At 37.5% G+C, this 22,598-nt stretch overlaps 2 protein-coding genes across 3 annotated transcripts in view; one reads left to right on the forward strand and one right to left on the reverse strand.

Annotated features, from left to right (window-relative positions):
- The window catches only part of RB1 (RB transcriptional corepressor 1), a 129,964-nt gene that overhangs the window by 73,736 nt on the left and 33,630 nt on the right, over window positions 1–22,598 (forward strand). The window lies entirely within an intron of this gene.
- On the reverse strand, window positions 13,149–14,939 carry LPAR6 (lysophosphatidic acid receptor 6). Its single transcript, XM_080926872.1, has one exon. It carries the CDS (start codon window positions 14,377–14,379, stop codon window positions 13,345–13,347), a length of 1,035 nt encoding a protein of 344 aa, XP_080782998.1. The 5' UTR covers window positions 14,380–14,939; the 3' UTR covers window positions 13,149–13,344.

Here is a 22,598-nt window from a genome sequence, read left to right on the forward strand (position 1 = left end):
TACTAGTAAATGCATGTGGATGAGAGAAGGCTTGCAACAGATTTGGGAATGTGCAGTGATCAAGGATATGAAAGTGGCCCTAACAGTTACCTTACACCCAGCATTCTGAGGCTGCAGCAATAGTATGAGTTCTAGGTATGCTGAGGCTACAGAGGGGGAGACCCTGTCTTAACAAACAAATACACAAAGCCACCCCTCTCCAAATTACTCCTGATGAAGATGAAAGGCTAGCCCTGTTAGTAAAGGAGGTGTTTTATAAAGGGGATACAGCAGATAACTTTATGTAGTAGCTTTGTGTGCCAGTGAGGTGGGAGGATTTTTGAAACAATGCCTGCTTCCTTTCTTCTTTCACAAAGCCTATTTTAGTACTTTTGCTTTCAAGCTAAAGAGACCACTGCAGACATTATGTTAGTGCACTGGAGCACTCATTCACTAGGGTCATTACAGTCTTTTGGTTTTGAGTTCTTTACATCTATTTTGTATGAGTGTCTTGCTTATGTGTGTGTGTGTGTGTGTGTGTGTGTGTGTGTGTATATATATATATATATATATATATATATATATATATATATATATATATATATATATATATATATATATACACCACTTGTGTGCCTGGTGCCTGTGGAGGTCAAAAGAAAACATGAAAACTCTGACTGGAGTTACAGTTCATAGGTGCTGGAACTGAACTGGGTTTTCTACAAGAACCATTGGGCCATCTCTCCAACCCCGACTGTTACACTTTTTAAACCATACCTGTCCTCTTTTCTCACAAGTGGGTGCTTATTTCTCAGTGCTTTAGTATCTTACTGTTGGTTGAATTTTGGGAGTCAAAACCTGAGTTCTGGAAGCTAGAACGAGCTACCTGTCTCCAATAAACAAGAAATAAATAATAGTTAAATGCAGAGAGAGATAAGTTATTCTCTGTGACGTGTTGGAAAGAGGAGCAAATGCAAGTCAAATCCATCTGTGGAGTCCTGAAATGAGGTTCAAGAGGCATGTGTGATTCAGAGTTCTTTCTCACCAACTTGACTCTATTCTGTGGTTAAGTTGTCAGAACTATGTGAAAATACTTTCAGGAAATAAGTTCCTTCCCTTGCTGGCACCAAGGATTCAGTCTTTTCCTTCCCTTAGCATGGAATTTTTAAGAAACTTTTAATTTGAGATTCATTGTTTCATTAGTTTGATAGTCAGAGAAAGGCACGAGTGAATATCTCTTTTGCCAAGACAGTTAGTTGTATAACCGACTTATAAGAAGTTGCCTTTAGAGCCAGGTATAGTGATGCATATGTAGGGAGACAGGGCAGGGGGATCTTTTTGAGTTCAAGGCCACCCCTGGTCTACATAGTGAATTCTAGGACAGTCAGAGTTATATAGTGAGACACCCCCCCCCCGAATCCCTTAAAAAATAAAAAAGACAGAAAGAAAGAAAGAAAATGTAAGAAGACGTTGCCTTTAGCTTGCTCTGTCTGCAGTGATTAAATCACTGATGCACATACCCTCATTCTCTCAGGTTTGCAGCATAAATGCTGGATGGTGTATTTTCAGTGTTAAGAGGTGTTTCTTAGTAGTGCATTGCAAACTTTAGTCTACACAGAAACCATCTAAAGATCTTTGAAAAAGCTTATTCTTCTCAGGAAGGCCTACATGGGTCAATCTTTTTAAAATATACTTTTTATTAAGACTTTTTACAATGTATTTTTTATCATATTTTACCACCATTCCCAACACACTCCTCCTGCTGTTCATTCCTAGGTTACTCTTTCTTTTTCGAGCCAGGGTTTCTCTTTGTAACCCTGGTTCTCCTGGAATTCAATCTGTAGATCAGGCTAGCCTCAAACTCAGATCTGCTTGCCTCTGCCTCCCAAGTGCTGGGATTAAAGCCATTACCACCATTGCTAGGATCACTTTCTTTCATTCCTCTTCCTTCCTTCCTTCCTTCCTTCCTTCCTTCCTTCCTTTCTTTCTTTCTTTCTTTCTTTCTTTCTTTCTTTCTTTGTTGTAAGCCTTTTTAAAATATACTTTTTATTAATAAGACTTTTTAACAATGTATTTATCATATTTTACCTCCATTTCAACCCAACTTCTCCCAGATCTCCTCTCTACCTTCTCACTCTTTCCAAAATTGTCTTCTTACTTTTTCTGATCCTCTAAAATAACCCATTGGGTCTATTTTATGCTGTCCATATACTCCTGGGTATGGGGCCATTCACTGGATTATAAACAGCCTACCCGAGGCTAAATCCCTGAAGAGAACTGACCCTCCTTCCCCCAGAAGCCATCGACCGTCACTAGCTCCTTCTCCACTTCATAAAGTAGTAGGATACTTAATGACTGATTTTAGATGAACTTATATTCTTAGAGAGCTTGTAGGTGAAAATTCTCCTTGGGTGTTTAAAGACAAAGGGAAAAATGTACTCAATGTTGGGATTCTGTAAACCCCACCCCACAGTTACCTGGCAACAGCCAGGTATACTCTGCCCCAGTTACTTGACACTATAAAAAGAGGCTGCTAGCGCCTCCTCTCTCTCGGCCTCTCATCCCTTTGCTCTCTTTTGCTCCCCACCCTTGCCCATTCCCTGTGTGCCCCCATCCACATGTTCATGGCTGGCCTCTGCTTCTCTCCTAGTCTTTTCCTCTTCTCTCTCTCTGCCCCTACTACCCTCTTAACTCCCCTCTCCATGACCTGAATAAACTCTATTCTGTACTATACCATCATGTGGCTGGTCCCTCAGGGGAAAGGGATCGCAACATGGGTTCCCCAGAGGCATCCCTCTTGCCCTCATGCCTCGCCATACCTCTGTGGACCATATACCCATTACTCTCTTCATCTTTCTCCTAACACTCACGACTCTAGTTTTCATATGAAGAGAGACATTGACTATAGATAGGAGAATCAGATGTTTATTAATCACATCTGTGTTCTGTCTGTTGGGGTCTGGGAATTGCTGCACAAACCACTCAGACACAGATCTCAGTCAACCAGGGCTGGTTTATTGAATGCACACCCCAAGACTGATGAATCGGGGACGAAGTCTAGACTCGGGAGCTGAACTGCAAGAATGATGGAGACTCTTATAGAGCGTGAAAGCCTGAAATCCACCAATGTCTGCGGCCAAGTTATTCCAACATTCAGGATTTAGGGATAGGAAATTTCCTTAGAAACCTGTCTTTGTTGTAAATTATCCTGTTTTCATTAGTTGGGGCATTGAATTGCAGTGGGAAATTTTCATTGCCTAACATTCACGTCTTAACTTGCCAACCAGGATGTACATGTCTCTTTCTGTTAAGTAGGATGTCAGTTCTCAAGGAGGTCTTGGGAACTTAAACTTATTCAACCCCTACTCAAAATGGAAGTTTTAATCCAAATGGCTTCTTATATTGGTGCAGGTGTCTCTTATATAGGGGTCCATCCCAGGGGCAGCACATAGGCAAGAAACCATAAAAGCTCATGCACAAATGCAGGAAGTGCTGCTGGGCAGTTGGTTCGAGTCCAAGCTTATTATGGCTGACTATACAAAGCAGTTCTAACTGACCTCTATTGTGGTTGGTTTCTAAGAGCACCAAAGCACAGAACACAACAGAACATACAATCAACTTGGGCATGGGAAAGTTCCCTAGTAGTAGCACATGAGGAAGTTTTCTTACAACGTTAGTAACAGTACAAAATGGCTAGTTAGATGATTACCTAGGCCATAACACTGTCCATCAAGGATGTTTGCCTAATGTAACTGTCATAATAATCCTGAGTTGATGGTAAGTAGTCTTAGCATTCTCTAAATGTGGGAACTGATTCAAGAAAATTATAATACCCAGGTCACCCAGCTGGCATTTAAAACCAGATTGGTTTGCTTCCAAATTCCATGATGATTTCTAGTAAAGTGCTCTGCTGCTCTGTCAGATTATTTCTGTTAAGTCATTCACAGTATTTTTATTACCGTGAAAAAATATATTTAAACACATGGTATGACAAAGCACAATATACCTCTTAAAATCTAAAGATAATGCTAGGGAGAATTAAAATATATAGATATGCAGTAGAAATACAAATAAAATTGAGGATAGTAGCATACTGAATAATTTCTTATCTAAATAATTACAAAGGTATACATATATGGGCACTTAAAAAAAGCTAAAACAGAAGCTCAATTTAATAATTGTCTTCATAATTGTATAAGGTCAAAATAGAAAACCTGAAGAAGAGAGGATACATGTAAATCAGTAGAAGTCTTCTTTACCATGCTGTGAAAAGCCGTAAGCCACTATTGAAGACCTGATTATGGTTTTGAACATAAAATCTTCTCCATATCTAAACTGTTGCTTACATGATTTCTAATACTTAAATGTAAACCCATTCTTTCTCGATGTGCTTGTTTCCTTTAAAACACTGGCACTGAGAAATTGGTAGAGTTCACTATGAAGGAATGTCTATAACTCACCTGTTCACCTTGTCCCTTCCCTCACCATACCATCCAAACAATATACATTACTCATCCTTTTACTTTGTGCATTGGCTCAAAATGCTAAAAAATTAAATTTTATTTTAAAAAATCCAAGGCAGGGTGTGGTAGCATACACCTTTAATCTTAGCCCTCAGACAGCAGGGATGGGCAAAATTTAAGAGTTCAAGGCCAGCCTGGTCTTCATAATGAGTTCCAAGCCAACCAGAGCTACATAGTGAGATCCTGTCTCAAAAACTAAACATCAGTCAACTGATCAGTCAATCTAGCCATTTTTAGAGTAATTTTAATAACCTGTAGAAACTTGGTAGGGAAGCAGTGTTCAGAAAAGACATCCTTCCAGTCACAATCCTTTGGAATCTTCCTGATTATCTTATAGACCAGCATCAAAATGACTCCCACTTCTGCGTGAAATGTTTGATATAGAAACAATGAGAGGGAATGTGTGCAAGCACTGTAAAAGGGTTTTTATTGAGTAAACTCACTTCTTACAGCTGTATTGAAATAGAATTGTCCATTTTTGTAAGTGAAGAAAACAAGGCACAGATTAATCAGGAAACACACCTGAGGCTCTGGCTGCAGTCTGTCCCCAACTTCTGTGCTCTTTTCCCTGTGAGTGGTTAGATAGTTGTTGTAACTTGGGTCATCTCAGTAGGTCAGCACCTGGGCTCTAGGTTGCTGGGTCTCATTTACTGTCATGGAAGCCTTGAAGAATGAACACTGCTACTGCTAGTTTACACCTAGAGACCTGAGATTCAGACATTGTCAGATATCATGCCTTTGTGTATTTCTAAGTAAAGGATGACTCACTATATTGAATTTTCTGTCCTGTAACTGTAGACGTACTAAGCTTCCAGAGCTGTTGTGAGAGATAATAATCACTATGCAAAGGATATCAATAAACATTACACTTCACTTGTGATTTCCCTTGCTTTGTTCTCTTTCCTCACCTATACAATGATTTCTTAAGACCAGAGAAGTGAGGACACAGGAGTCTGGGATTCTTCATCCTGGCTTACTCCCCATTTTGAGAACTTTTTCCTTCTCTTTGCCTTCATTATCCTTTGGCTTTCTCCAAGTAGTAAATATTCAGGGGGGAGAAAGGTCTTTGAGTCCCGTCTTTGTTACATGTGGCTTGCTAAGTGGCAGTGGGATTTGTTATATTGCTTTGCTTATGATTCATGTTAGTAACTACCCATGGCAGTGCAAGTTCACCATTCAGGTACAGCAGCAGCTGCAGAATAACTGAGAAGTGTCTTCTGTCCACTGTGGAATGCAAGGACACCAGCTCTGATTGAGAAGATGAACACAGGTCACTGGTGTGAGAGAGTGCAGTCCTGAAACCTCCAGTTTCAGCTTGTGATCTCTTAACTAGTGTATAGTGAAGATAGAATTCTAGATGTGTAAGAAAAAGAGAAATATCTTGTGAAACATTCATCTTAACTGGGTAGCATCTGGATTTTTCTAGACTTCTCCCTCAGAGTAGGACAACTCTGAGTGAACGGCAATAAAATGAGGCAGCTGTTCGTAAGTCAGCCGAGGCTGCTTACTGCACTTTGTGAAAGAACACAACTCTTCTCCTTGCTGAGCATGTATGCCCTAGTGTTGCCTCTCTGCCGTCTCTGCGCGGTCACTTCAGCATGTGTGTATAGCCCTCCTGTGTGCTCTTTAGACTTACTTAATGGCTTTAATATTCTATATTGCTCAAAATCATCAAATACCAAAAGTTGTTAGTTTGATTTTTATTTTGGTCTTTTCCTATGTTGCTTTAAGTGATAGATTTAAAACATGTGGGTCAGAGATACAGGCCAATGGGTAAAGGCACTTACCTCATGACAGCTTGAGTTCAGTCCTCAATACTTCCAACTTCTATAAGTGTATGCTGGTGTATGCATGTTCTCCCCACTCCCCAGTAAAACAAATAAACCTAATTTTAAAAGGTTTTTTTAAGCAATAGTAATGAAATATAGAACAGAAATTTTCTTACTCTAATGTGTTTTTAAGAATTATTATTGTTAAATTTTAGGTGGCTTTTTTGTTTGTATATTACCATTCACTAGGATACAACAGAGAAAAACTAGACATGGTCTTGTATATCTGTAACCTAAGCATTTTGAAGGCAAAGACAGAAAAATATTGAATTCAAGACCAGCCTCTGCTGTATAGAACTCAAGTGCCAAACACGTAGTGCAAGGTAGAAGACAGCTTAACATGTATAGTGCCCCAGAGTCCTTTCCTTCAAAACATCTAATAGGCCATTGTCTGTAAGTCACCTTTAGTGTCTTGTCATTTTTATCAAGATGCCCCGAGCATATCTTAAGGTAATTTGCCTGGGATGTTTTTTCCTTTTCATATTAAGAAATACTAGTTTTTAAATTCATTATTTCATTTTGATTTTTTCTGTAAACATTGAAATGGGAACAGCAGAGAGGGGATTGAGTGTAGGAGTCACTGGATTCATTTGTTCCTGAGAATCGCTTTCAAATCACCTGTCCAGGTGGGGCATTTGTGGCTCTGTGCGCATGTGCAGCACTACCAGGCTCATTGGACTTCCTACATTAGCAAACAACTTTTCCACAGTTAAATTCAAAGTAAGGTGACTGATTCAGTGCTTGGAGAGACTGCTGAAGATTGCCTTGACATCAAGTATGTTCTCTCTGGGCTTTACAACCACCTTCTTCCTCCTCCTCCTCCTCTTCCTCTTCCCTTCTCCTCCTCTTCTTTCTCCTTTTTTAAACCAATGCTTTTTTGTTGTTGTTGTTTTTGTTCTCTTTAGTAGCTAAAATTTTACTGAACTTTATGTGTTCTAGTCTCTTTACTCTGAAGAAGTTCTAAGGACCAGCACATGAAATATAGCCCAATTTTGAAGCCAGTCATTTTAGCCACTGGCAGAGATTACATGAGTGATATTAGCCAAGTGGTATAATTTTAGTGTTCCTTAAGCAGCCATGTTTATTTAAATTAACTGCTTGTTCTGTTCATAACTATGCCTTTCTCCTGAGCAATCTACAGTTTTGTTCAGAGTGAATATTTTATACTGATATTATTAAAAAGTTTCTAAATCTCCAAACACTACAAATATTACAAGTTCAGATCAGATCTATGCCTTTATGTTCTTAAATACATTCAAATACAGATTGGTAAAATTAGTTGGAGAAGTAGCCCTTTTTAAAAGTATTATTTTGAAAATTATGTTGCTCATAATGAGAAGATTTATAAAAGAAACCTTTCTTGATTTTAGCTGCAGTAAAGTGTTTTATTAGTATGACTTCCCATGTCTAACCTACACTGTACAATGCCTTTTCTCTCTCCCATATTCTCCAATATCCTTCTCTCTCCTCTCTCTTGTTGTTGCTATCCAACAAGGTTCCTTATATACTTGTTTTTTATATAATTATGTTCTCTTATATACTTATTTTTTAAAATAATTTTTCTAGTTTAAACCAACAAAATTCTGAGCACAAGCCTCTACCTCCTCTGTCCTCAGAACATTACAGAACAACAGAAACACACTCTCACAAGGATGCACACAGACAGGGCAGACTCAGCAGAGCTTAGACTATCAAGAGGAAAAGAACAAAGGCAGTAGAAGGATTCATTCATTTTGGGGATAAAAACTAAATGAAAGTGTTTTGATGGACGTAATAGAATAAGACAGATGATAATACAACGAACATACACAGCAAAGTGCTTTCAAGGCGATGGGAGCTTCAACTTCTAAGCAAATACAGTTGCTGTTGCCAGGAGAATTCTCTAGAGTACTAGCTGTTATGTATCAAAATTATCTGCAAGTCTTATAAAAACACAGGTTACAGGTTGTTGGGTACAATCCTGATGTTTTCAGGTTGGAGTTCAAGAATTTGTGATTCTAACATGTTTCTAAGTGTGGTGGTGGTGGTGGAGGTGGTGGTCTAAAACCATGAAGTCCTTGGACCCTTGCCTCAGGGAGCCATGCCAATCTGCCAGAAGCTTGCAAGTGTATCTGCCCCTCTGCTGGTAAATCAGAACTATGCAGAGTTTGGGCTGAACCCGTGTATTAACTATTGTGCAGTGCATAATCTATACACATATAAATAGTTCTAGTCTAACTGTGTGGATTGTTCTCATAAACCCATTGCAAGCTGTGAATATTATAAGTCAAAAATACCTTTTATGCCATTAATCTACAGAGTAACTTTTTTGGCCTGTCATGAAGTGGCTTCCAGGAAGCTTGTGATGCTGTTGCTGCCTTGTATTGAAGAAGTATCAGGGAGCATATTACTAACTGACAAAATATAAAAATTCAGTTTGAAGTACAGTTTCCACATAATTTATATTACTTTCATGCTATTATTAAAAAGTAAGTGAACATACTGTAAATCAGGGACCGTCTATACATGCATTACTAACTTCAAATTTTGTGTACACATAAACACCCAGCATGCAGTTTTCTATCTTTGTATGCACATAAACACCTAGTATGCAGTTTTCTATTGATGTCAAACAGAATCTGAGCAGGAACAGCTACATTGACACTTCTGGAACAGATATGAGTGTGCTAGGAATGCAGAGGTAATTTTTTCCTGGGAAGAAAATACAAGAAACTTCTGTGCTTTTGGATTAGGCTATATTGCTTCTTATCTTATATCAAGGAGTACTTGGTTCTTTTTTTTTTTTTTTTCTTTCTTTCTACTCTCCAAGAAAGATCACAGTGGGGGAGGAATCAAGGAAAGAATATAATAATAAATAATAACAGGAATATTTTCAACAGCTATTGGTAACATAGAAGCTTCAGTCAGAAAGGCCCACTTGGTATGCCAAACATAATGAGTATATATTTGGTCAAATCAGAGTTTTAAGTTAATTAGACTGTTAAAAATTATTTATGGAGAAAGAAATGCAGATCATTATTGAAGTCGTCATCAAGAACACTGCATACTTGATAGGCTCATATTTTTTATCAGGCATAAGGACAATGTCTAGACATAGAATGACTTGAAAAGTTATTTTTGTGTATTTTTTTTTGACATGGCGTTACTAGAGAATATACTTTAGGAAAATGAGAAAGTGACCCTAAGAAGAGGATATTGTAGATCATAAGAACATGAAAGTTATGGTATAGAAAAAAAGGGGGTGGGGAAGAAGTCTAGGAAATAGATGATCTGGGTGAGAACTACATAATAAAGGTGAGGGGGACACATACCATACAGGTATGTGCAGAGGACAACTTTGCAGAATGGTCTTGCCTCCACCTTTAGGAAGGTGTCAGGGACCCACCTTAGGTCCTCAGACTTGAATGAGAAACTTTTTAACCTCACTAATTCAACCTACAACCCCTAAACTCTGTGTGTGTGTGTGTATGCATGTGCACGTGTGTGTATATGTGTGTGTGTTAGAGAGAGAGAATATTCTTAGGGTATTAGAACTACATGAATTGATTGATACTCAGTGTAGGTGCTACTTAAGCGAATAGATAAGGGGGGAGTTTGTCTGGAGGTAACTTCCTACTTTTATTAATTTGTTGTGATAATTTCTCTTTTACTAAAAAAAAAAATGACAGGGCCTGGAAGGAAGGCTCAGAGGTTAAGAGAACACACTTCCTTTCCAGAGACCATAAGGTCAGGTCATAATATCCATGCTGCCCAAAACTGTGCTTTAGAGGATCTAACACACACACACACACACACACACACACACACACACACACACACACACATACGCACTCACGCAGTTAACAATACTAAAAAAATCCGTCTTTTAAAAATGGCAGATGAGTAAAAATGGTAAGATAAAATAGGAATTTGGGAGTTCATACTTGTATGAATATGTATAAGTTTTCTCTAGAAAATATTGCTGATTAAGCCATATTGTCAGTTACCAAGTAATTGTCAGTTTAAATATGTTCTATACCAGTAAGCTTCTTGATTATTTCTTTTGAATTTTGAATATTCTAGAAGTCATATTACCAATAGGTTATTCAGTTTTCAGGCTCGTTCAAAGAGGTTTTTAAAAACAGGTTATTTTAGGATTGGTTTGAAATGTTGTTCTTATGTAAGCACTTTTTATAACATGCTTTCCATTGAAATACTCATTTATAGTGAAAAATAGTGAGTCTTATCTTTCTTCCATCTGGAGTTGGATGGCCTGTTTGTGTTTAAAAAGTATGATTGCTAAGAAAATAGATTCTTCTAGGCATTAATAATTTAATAAATGGCAAAAGTTCATTGGGGTTCCACCACACAACCAGTAGCATCCTCTGTGGCTATTTCATCCACAAACTAGACTTGCTGAGTTGGAAGTATGAACTCTGCTCTATTTTCTGTTTTCTTTCCCAGCTGAGTGGGTAATTTCTTTAATGATCAATACTTAGAATTTATACTTCAAATTTATTGTTACTATTTTGAATGTAAATCTTAAGCCTTGTTCAGAACCTTGATAGTATCCTTTATTTTTCTATGGAAAGACAGTGAACAATATATATAGTTTGGAGCTAGTTTTTAGGATGCCATAAAGCTGTCTTTCATGACAATACTCTGATCTTACAGTTCTTTAAAGAAAGGCAGTGTAAGAAGATGGCTTCTAACATCTGTCTCTTGATGAAGATGTTGAAAACTGTTTGGGGAAGAGCAGGAATGAGAGGACCAATACTGTCATTTTAAAGTAATGAAAAGTTAGAGTTTTAGTGTTTTAATGTATGCTTGTGAGAGAAGGGCCTAATAGAAAAGAATAAATAGAAAAGCCTAAATAAAATACACAACTTAACCTCACATTTCATCACTCACAAAGGAAAATAACACAAATTTTGTTGTGATACTTTTTTGTCAAGATAGGTAAGGTAGTGTTTGACATTAAACCCAGGGCCTTCTACATACAGATAAGCACTGTACTCCAGGGCTGTATCACCTGCCCTTAGTCTATGATCCAGATGAGAAAATTATATCTTTTTAATCTGTTGTGATACTTTGTTAAGAATCTTATAAAAGTTGCCTGGTGGTGATTTATACTTTTAATCCCAGCACTCAGGAGGCAGAAGCAGGAGGGTAGTTATCTTGACATTAAGGACAGCCTGATCTACAGAGCAAGTTCCAGGGCAGCAAAGACTACACAAAGAAACCCTGTCTTGAAAAACCAAAAAATAAAAGAATTTTATAAAACTTGGCTCATGTATGTTGTTCAGACAAGAGCAATTAGAACTTCTCCACTTTGTTTAGTGCTAACAGTTACTTTGTAGCATTTTAAAGAAAGTTCCTGGAGAGGTACCTTGTAGGTATTCTCATGACCCCTGAGCATGGAAAGTTCGGAGAAATGCAGAACTCCATGATCCTTTCCTCTTGATCAGTAGACTGCTAGCTACTTTTCAGCTCAACAGTGTATATCCCAGACTGTTAAGTACATTTCATTCTTCTAGGCTGATAACAAGTACAGGAGCTTATAGGGCAACTGATGTAAACTGTGTGTGTGTGTGTGTGTGTGTGTGTGTGTGTGTGTGTGTTTGCAGTGCATACTTCTCTTAGGCTATACTTATTTTTTACTAGTTTGTTTTTTTGTTAAAGGTTTATTTTTCTTTAGTTTTACCTATAAAAAAAATGGATGTTTAAAGAAAACTTCCATGTATGTGCTATTTATCACAAAACGACTTATCTAAGATAAAAAATGATATGATTTGTTAAAAATCATTACAGCCCAAACCCAGGAAAAAGTAAATTTATGTATTATAAAATATATGTTCATACTGTATTCAAACTTGAAAGATTAACACATTTTACCATACAGTCTAAGTCAGAATTCAACTATATCTCCTTTTTTTAAAAAAAAAAATTAAAACTTTGAAAAATGCCTTGAATTAGGAGAGAATAAATTGAAAAATGAAAGTTTTTATGTAGCTGGTACTTTTCTCTGTCTCAAACTTTGTTTTGTATAATGAAAATGTAATTGTGCTTAATTATTCTTCTAGGTTTGTTGCTCTCTCTGTAAGGAACCATGTCCCTACTTAATAAGTTTAACATTTTAACAGGTTTTTTTCCACTTGAAATAATGTTTTCAGTTACTTTGTAGTTGACCTAAAGTGGGAGAGGGAAAGAAGTAAAAACATCTTGGCTGTGCACCACATGCTTAAAAACTCATGCAGGTCACTCACTGTTCTGGTCATTTCTAGACCAACATTACTAAAAATACAAGTCTTTTGTTGTACTTTCAGAATAAACATCTGGCAACATTTTGCTTTTTAAAGTAATTTACCTAGCAAAATAGCATTTTAATTAGCTTCCTTTCTTTAAGTTTTTATACTTTTATATTATTTTGAACTTGAGTGTTGCAGCCAGAATATAAATCAAAATAGTAATTTAAAAATATACTGCATAGTTAGACACCATTTTTTATAAACTGCTTACTAAGATAAAATGTCATGCAGAAGACTGCAGTAGTCTCTTAGAGGAAATACTCTAAAAATATTTGACTATTTCAAAATGGTTTCTTTGCTGTTTAGTTTAAGGCATGATAAATACTTTTAATCTAAAATAAAATAGAAGTGAAATATATTTCATAAACTATTACTTAAACAACATCTGGATTCAATATAAAACCATTTAACAGATTTTTGAATTAAATCATTTCGTGAAATACAAAATTTTAAAAGTTCAGATATCACATTATTTAAATCATAATTGCTTTTAGACCTTAGCTTTATAGAGGTTTTTTTTAATGAGGAAAGTACATGTTAAAGTTGTTCAAGAAAGTAAAATGGAGTGCATACAAGAATAGAATATATTTTAATGTTTAACACATCAGACACAAACTTTAAAAACATGTAACCGTCCATATGTTCATTTTGTTGGGCTGGAGGAAGTTTCCAAGAGCAGTTTTCACAGTTGAACACGGAGCAGTCCCAGTGGTTTAGTCAGGCAGCTTATATTGCAGATTCATTATCAAATATCTTATTTTTTAAGGTCTGTAGGTTATGTTGGATAAAATTCTCAGTGCCCTGAACTTCAGAGAACCTGGAGTCACTTCTTCTGACAGACCAGTTTTTCATTTTTATTGAGTTCTGAATTGTGTCTGAAGTAAAGTAGTAAACAATGGGGTCAAAGCAACAGTTGGAGACGGCGATGCAGAGAGTGATGGGGTACATTGTCCTCACTGCAGCCACCGCAGAGCAGTTAACAAAGGCCTGCGTTCTCATGAGCGAGTACAAGATGAGGTTGATGTTATAGGGCACAAAACAGAAACAGAATATGACCAAGTGGACAAAAACCATTTTCAGAACCTTAGTTTTGTTCATTTTGCTTCTACTTAATGTAACAGGTTTATTTAAAGTTCTCAGCACCATACTAGAACAAGTTACATTCAAAATGAGGGGGATAAAAAACCCCACTATTTCAATGAAAATCACAATCCTGGAGAGGTAAGTTTTCCATGTGGCTGCTGGAAAGTTCTCAAAGCAGGCTTCTGAGGTATTGTTACCCTGAGAGTGGGTTGACTGAAAGAAAACTGCAGGGGCACTTCCTCCCATCACCGTGAGCCACACAGCAATGCAAACAATCTTTGCATTTCCTTTAGTTCTTAAAGTCTTCGACTTAAATGGGTAGACAATTGCCAGAAATCGATCTACACTGATACAGGTTAAGAACAGAATGCTTCCGTACATATTGGTGTAAAACAGCATTACTGAAATCTTACAGAGCAGATCTCCAAATGGCCAATTCCGTGTTGCAAAGTAAAAAATCCGAAATGGCAAAGTAAAGACGAAAAGTAAATCTGACATTGCCAGGTTAATCATGTACGTTGTAGTTTCATTTCTCACTTTGAGGGCACAGAGGAAAATGTATATCGCAACACAGTTGGATATCAGCCCAAGCACAAACACCATGCTGAACATGCACCCATACAAAGTGTACTTAAAGGAGTCGTCATAAGGGCAGTGGGAGCCGTTGGAGCTTACCATTGTCAGGAGGTACAGCTTACAGGAGTCCTTTTGTCTGCTGCAGTCGCCTTTGGGTTTGTTTCTTTTCCTGTTCTCACAAATACTTCTCTGAACTCTTCAAAGGAAACATGAAACGTGTTGCTTAAAAGTTTCTAGTAGATTCTTCAGGAAAATAGTCTCATTTTCTGGTGTAGAAAATCCATGAGTCCAGAGTTTAGTTAACTGACAGAAAATTGCAGTCAAGGAAGCCAACCCATAAAGCTGCAAGCGTAGGGGAAAACTGTTCCAAGCTGAACACCGCCAGCCCTCGTGTAGACTTGTACTTCAGCCGTCAAGGCGAATATTCCAAAATTAAAATGTCTTTACGTTCAGAATGTTTAGCCGTAAGTTACTAGTCTTACTTCAGTCTTTAAACACTCGCAGTCCGTTGTCCTCGGGTACTTCTTTTCTTTTTATTCTGTCTTCGTATTTCTACATTGAATCCAGATGGCGACAGGCAGAGTCTTTTAAAGGATCCCGGATAAATTCCTAAGCATGTTAGCTCTTGCTGAATGGAGGCCTTTCCGAGGCTGCCAGCTGTATCGTGAGATGGGCTGTCTCTGAACGGAGAGAGAAAGGCTTCACAGATTTGTAATATGACATCACAGGAAGAAGAGGCTGGGTTTTGGACAAAGGAAGGCTTCAACCCTGTTGTTTGCAGTTCCTTTAATCTGATAGCAGCACGCTATCGTCTGGGGAATGTTCCTAGGAGGCTTGCAAATGGTCACTAGCTGTCCAGCTGAGTTACGCATTAACTCTTTTTATGCCGGAATGCTTTCTGGGGATTTTGACAACTTCTCCAAAGTAGTTTATTTTGCTTTAGTTAGTAATAACTAAGAGAAAGAAATATATCAGCATAAGGTGGATTCTTTCTTATTGCTTCTGTAGTTGCAATATTTCCTTCTTTAAAGAAATAAAATGCAGATGGGTGCATATTTATAAATTGAAATCCTCATTGATATGAGTGGACATTTTAAAGAACTGTTTAATGACTGAAGGCAAAGCCTTAAGAGTCTATATAAAGGGATTTGACTGAGAGGCAAGCAGTCCTGCTACTCTTAGTATCGGGTTTGTTTTTTTTAAGTGCTCTTCAACATTTAACTTAATTAGCAGGATTATGAGTAGCTTTAATCCTGGATCTCTTTAGTTTTTGATTAATAATGCTCTAACATTTTTCTTTGAAACTACTTTTCTAGTTATTAAAATTTTTCAATTTTTAATACATAGAAGACTACATTAAGTATGTATATTTTTTCTTGGAGGTTTATATCTTAGAACAGCACCCTAAAACCTTTGCTTTTTAGTGCCATATCAGTCTTTTTGCTCACAACTTAATATAAGCAATAAGGGAAAGTATACTTTGTAAAAAGGGTTTTTCCCCTTTTAAATTATTTTAAATAAGTTAAAACAGAGAATTAAAGTTCACTGCTTGCCTGGACTTAGGTTGATGATTTTTATTCTCATTTATTCTGTCTCTTCCTTCAGCTCTTTCATGTGTTGGCTGTGTGTTGGGATATATTTCAGATTTTGCTTTCATCTCTAAATTTGGGGCTGAAACTGTTCATTTGAGGTCAGGGAAGGCAATTAAGAGCAAGTTTCTCTATACAACCTTTAGTTTAAGTATTGAAGTGTAGTCATGTGTTCTCTACCTTTTAAATTTGCATTACAACAATGTTCAACAGCTTTTGATGATGAATTGTTTATTATTTCGATTAGAAATTCATCTATGATCAAATAATAGTTTGATGTGCAGGCAGTTAAGATTGAGGGTCTGAATTTCTTTGCATTGATTCTGGTGTGGAAAAAACACAGATGCATATGTGTTTTTATTGGAAGATAGGAACTTTGAGTGCAGTGATGAACAAAGGAACACTTAGTAACATTTTCCTCTCAATGGAGAAATTTTTCTGTTAATAGTTATTTTAGGAAAAATATAAAATTTGAGTGATCTACTTTTAAATTTTCTTCTTGTCACTTTTACATAATATATATGTGTGTGTGTATGTATGTATGTATGTCCTGGTACTGTCCATGTTTACTTTCATTGTGAAAACACTACTTTCTCAATAAAAGTATGAAAACATTAATTCTATACTTCTTTTATATATTATTTCTGTTTCTTGACTGTTAGTCACTTCACTGTTTATGTCTAGTTTTTTCATATTTTAATTATCAGTGCTTAAAATGAATATTCACTTTTTACTATTATCAGTAATATATATTTATAGTCCAGATTCCTAGCACAAATTTTTATCCTTAGTAAAAATTGGCCTGTTTTCTGATGAGTAGATCATCATTCTTCAGAATTTAATCTGATCAGGAAGTCAGGATTTTGGTACCCTGACCTACCAACAGACCTAATTCTCTCCCTTTGGGACAGCAGCCTTCACTGAACCTGGGGTTCGGCTGTCAGACATCAATCCTAGTGATCCTGCTGTCTCTGCCCTCCCTTCGCAGCGCTGGGGTTATAGCCACAGCCTGACACACCTGAGACTTAACCAACGAGCCACTTCTCTAGCCCAACCATTGTTTTCAGTTCTCTTAATAGTGCATATTTCTGGTTTTGCTCCTGATAACAATTTTATTTTGCCTCTTCATTTTCACTACCACATTTAAAAATATATCAGGCACTGTATCTCTTAATTTCTAGTCTTGCTGTCTTTTAGTTACCTCCTGCCAACCTGTTATAGATCAACTTAGTGAAGCAAGTATAACTATTCACTTATTCTCTTGTTTTCGAAAAGAATTTAAAGGAAATTAGAATATTCAGAATAAATATACTGGGTCTGGAAAGGTGACTCAATAGTTAAGAGCATGTTTATTCCTGCAGGACCCAGGATTAATTCCCAGTACTCTCATGGGATGGTTTGCAAACACTCATAACTCCAATTCCAGCCTCTTCTGGCCACATCAGATATGAGTGTGATATACATGTATCCATGCAGGCCTGCACTTATACACATAAAATAAATAAAGAGATCTTTAAAATAAATAAGTAAAATAGACTTTCAGCTGATTTTTAGGATGTGTGATATGTAGATTATACTTTAGTGAAAAAGAGTTATAAAAGAAAGTCTGTGAAAAGGGGTTAATCATTTGCTGGGTGTGCCATTACATGCCTTTAATCCTTGCACCTAGGTGGGCATGCTGGAAAGATGGCTTAGCAGTTAGGAGTACTTCATGTTCTTTCAGAGGACAGCACACTACTGTCCTGTCACTACTGTCCGTCCAGTCCCAGGAGATCCAGCACTCATTTCTGACTGTGCAGGCACTGCACACACTTAGTGCACAGATATACAAGAAGGCAAAATACTCACACAAGAAAAACTTTATAAAAGAGTCACTACTTTAAGATCTGAGGGCTGAAATGTCAGCATGCATGAGGCCCTGTGCTCAGTCTCCAGAGTCCCAGGAAATGATTAAATAAAACTCTAAAAACACTATTCTAAACAAATTCATTCTAAAACTTATTCAGTTTAAATTCAATAAATGTTAACTAAAATAAAATCTTAAATAATAAAATTATTTATTCAGTGGTAAAATAAAAATCATATGGTAGTCTGAGACACAAAGGAAGGCATTTGATAACAGGAATCTGATACATTTCATTTTAAAAATGTGTATGTGTTGCCTTTATGTAATAAACAACCATAAGAGTGTGCAGGAGAGTCTCCTCTGTGCAGTGCACTGATTTCACATGTGCACCCATGTCTGTGCTTTCCTGGTGACAAAGATACTACGAAGGGGCATTCTTGTTAGCTTTCTTAAGGAAAACACCATGTGTCAGACTGTGATTCTGGCTAAACATATTATCAGTTGGTAGACTAACTATATATGGTTCACTGCTGGAGTAAAGCTTAATGTTTAGTGCAAAAGATCTGACTTCAGTGACCTTGAAATCTCCTTCCCTGGGCACTGGTTTTATCATACCTTTCTGAGACGCTGAAACACCATAACTCAAAACACACAAGAAACACAGATCTGAAGGGGGGTTGATCTGCAAGCCCTGCTAGCTGCTCTCCAAACATATCTGCATATAATCTCTGAAATGTTTGAAGGCTTTTGTCTATAGAAAAATCTAGAAGGAATCTAGACTGTCAGTTACTAGTGTAGATTCTTTATGCATGAATGAAGAGTTATGCTGTAGGCAATAAAAAGAGAGTAGAGGTCTTTTTCTAATTGGGGGAGTATGAAAGCGCAATGCAAAGAGCCCCAGTAGAAAACTAGGCACTTCCTTTAGAGTAAGGTCCCTTCACTCTTGTGGGGAGTCTGGTTCCTTGGCCATAAAAGAAAGGAATTAGGCTCTACAAAGTTCCCTTCCTGCTTCTTATTTGCTTCAGATTCCTTGAATTCTTTGAATGTTTAAGGTGCCGAGTTGTGCTTTCTCACTCTTTGGTATCAGGGAGTCTCATTTTATCCTTAATGTTGAAGAATTTGTAATATTGAAACTTGTCTGGACAAGAAATATGTACCACAGAGGGGAAGAGGGAACAAAAGGAAGAAAGATGTATAAGAGGCAGCATAAATGGGCCAAGTAGAAGTTCCTTATTGTACTCAGTAAATCAGTAGGAGGTGCATTCACAGGGAAAAGCAAACTCATTCCAGCACTCCTAATCCCTGCCAGTTAATTTGGTGAGACTTTGGTAGAACCACCAGGAAGTCTGAAGCAGAGGTGGGGGGAGGAGCTGAACCAAGGAGATAGCTTTAAAGGCCCTGGCCTTTAAGAGGGTGATGACGCCTTTTCACCTCCAGCTTTCCTCCTCTCCCCATACACTCCTATAGATCTGAGGCTATGAAGGGGGGTGGGGGGGTCTAGTGGTTTGTATCTATAATTTCAGCCTGCCACTAGCTAAGGTAGGGAGATGGACTGTTTGAAACCAGCCTAGGGACTTGATTATGTTAATTAGTTCAAGGAACCACACTGGTGAGCATCTCCTCTCAGAAAACAAGGAGCTTCCCCAAGCAGGTCTTGAAGGCTCTAAAGCCATGTTCACAATAATTAGTCCTGGTATAGTCTCAGTCCTAATACCTTTCACATTTAAATATGCAGAAAATTATTTATTCTTTGAGGAGTAGTAAATAATGCAGTTGCACCATAAATTCTTATAAGAGCAGTACAGGGAATGCCTTGGGACGTAGGGGTTCAGTCCACTGTGAAGTCCTAGTAAATGATGACAGAATGGGTTGCAGCTTTCAAAATCTTTCACTACTTTGGAAGAAGTAAGAAATAGTGGAAAGACCAATTAAACTAGGTTCACAGTGACTGAAAATCCAATTTTTATTGAGTAATTTTTATTATAGTTGTAAAAGCTGTAAACAAAAAGGCAATATTGAATTAGATTTCTAGAATCTTTTTTTGTCTTAGCCTACTGTTTTAAAATTTCAAAAAGAAAAAAAATGCAACTGAAGAAACTTGAATTTAGAGTTTGATTTCTTAGGATTGCCCAGTGGGCGGAGAATGGCAAGCCCGAGCTAAAACAGGCCCTCACTTTATAAGTACTGAGCCCAGCTCCTTACACATGTTTGTCAAGTGAAAATATACTCTGTACATGCATAATGGAAATAACTCTAATCTTGAAATAAAAGGGCTTTTGGTCCTTAAATTTGGACTTTTACCTTGGACAAAATCTATCCTAACCATGCCGTTCTGTCTTAATAGATGATTTTTAGAACAAAATGAAGTGAAATAAATTTTGATTGTAAAACACGTAGACACAGACACACATGCACACATCAAAAAATCTAGTATAGATGCAATAAGCCTCAGTATCCTAATTTTTCAGATACAGTTTAGTTGTGAGATGACAGAGCAATGAGGTTTTTCATGACTTTTTATTGAGTAGATGATCCTATGCTTCATGCATGACAGAAGAGGAAATGGGCCTAAGTGATGCCAGGTCTGCACTTTGTTAGCTGTGACCCTGGGTTACAGAAGCCGGTCTTAGAGTAGATAGAGGTTTGCCTTATGAGAAGAACTGTGCATTTGAGTAACTGAGCACCTCACACATTGGACTAGTTAGAACTCTCTAATGTTGTACTGGAACTTCATTCCTAGAGCCTGAAAGCAGTCTGCACTAGCCCATTACAGAGCACCATCCTGTCGCTCCCACCCCTCCCCCATTAAGTCCATGACTTAAGTCACTCAATCACAGTTGAAGAAGCCATTTGTGAGAAGCAGTTCTTCAAGCCCAGTTGTGTATTGCTAGAGCTGGAACTGCAATCCTAGTTCCTTGGTGTATCATATAATTTCCAAGTGTTCTTTTTCCTGATAGGATATTGGAAATTCAGATCAAAGTTGAAGCAAAGAATACACAGAGAAATCATGTTTCCAAAAAACAGAAAGGGGGGGGGCTGGAACTTGTAAGAGAAAACTCATTTAGAACAACAACAGCAAAATACTTGAGGAGTGAAGCTGAAAGACACACTGGGATGTCAGAAAAAGCAAAACAGGCTGCCTTCTGATTGAAGGCTTGGGGGACACTTGGGTGGGAGGGAGACAATTGTCATGCAGCAGATCTCTAAGTAAAATGCCACTCTGAAAATTCCAGTAGGCTTTTAGTTCATGGCCTTTCACTTAATTCACCTCTTGGAAATGTAAGCAATTATATAATTTAGCTGTTTGATTTCTAAGACAGAGTGTTTCCCCTCCTAATTTGTGTTGAATACCAATAGTACCTTAATCTAAACTATGTATTATCAGACTTTTAATAAATCAAAAGTAGAATCTTGTCTACTTTGCATCTAATTATGAGTTAAGCTAACAATTGGACCCTAAATATCTGGAATTTGGGGTAATTTAATATCATTTTAGCATTTCAAGTCAGTGGAGAAATGACCTGGGCATACTGCTGCACATCTGTAATCACAGCATTCGAGAGGTGGACACAGAGGATCGAAGCTCAGAGTCATTCTTTGCTGCATGAGTCTAAGGCCAGTTTGAACTACATGACATGAGAGAGAGACAGAGACAGACAGAGAATGAGAATAAAAGATATATATATATGTGATATGTGTGTGTTGCAGAGAGAGGTTGCAGCAGTAAGTCTCAAGAGGCTGAAAACATTCTAGGGCTAGAATAGATTGTATGGAGGCTGGAAGCTTCCAGGACTAGGCTTAAGTGAGCAAGTAGAGGCAGTGAGCTTGAGATGACAATTACACCAGGCAAATAAAAGACACTTTACACAGAGGAGATGACTCATCTTTAAGAGCACTGACTGCTTTTTCAGAACACCCAGGTTTGATTCTTGGCACCCACAGGGCAGTTTACAACCATCTGTAACCCTAGGCCCTCTTCTGGCCTCTGTGGCACCAGGCATACATGTGGTGTGCATACACAGAAAATAATAAAAAGTAAAAGACTTCACAAAAGTTGGGGAAAAGAGCAGTACCATTTAAAAAGTAGAAAAGCCATTCACTGTAAGACTGTGGTGAAACTCTTGCCTAGCCAGTTTGGCAGCCTGGATCAGATAGATCTTCACTAAAATGCTGGAGACATGGCTGAGTGGTTAGTAATACTCACTACTTTCCACAACACCCTAGTTCAGTTCCCAGCACCTACATCAGGTGGCTCACATCTGCTTGTAACTTTAGCTTCAATGATCTGAACATTTTTCTTTTAAATTATTTTTTAAGATTGTAATTATAATATAAAACAAAAAACAGAGAAGGTCTAAATAAGCATGTTACTTTATCCTTAAAAGAAGATTTTAGCACTCAAATATAGAATTTTTATCTTTAAAAGTTTCTGACTTCAAAAATGAAAGTGAGTGAATATTGAATTTTTAAATAGATGACAGGTTTTTAAGATCTAATTATATGAGCTCTTTTCCAGATATAATTAAAACCAGAAACACAGTTTGACCTTAGGCATTTGGGCTCTTAATCTACTTGGCCCCGGGGAAGACTAGCTCTCTATAGATAGGAGCACTCTGAGGTCTAGGAGTATTGGTGAGGCTAAGTCATTGGTCATCCCAAGTCATAGCAAAAGGCTCATGAGCACTTTTATTAGCCTGACACTACAATTACTTTAATCAACAGATTCCAGTTCTTAGGAAACATGAGGATTTCCTATCAATAGCAGATGTTGCCAGCACTGCCTCAGACAGGCTAAAAACAAAGGAGCGGAAGGAGAGATGCTGTCAGCCTGGCCTTTTGTTGTTGTTTCAGTTAAACAGAAGTGGGCCCTTTGACCCGACCAATAA

Source organism: Micromys minutus (assembly GCF_963924665.1).
Source record: "Micromys minutus genome assembly, chromosome: 12".
In the NCBI taxonomy this organism is placed as follows: Eukaryota; Metazoa; Chordata; class Mammalia; order Rodentia; family Muridae; genus Micromys; species Micromys minutus.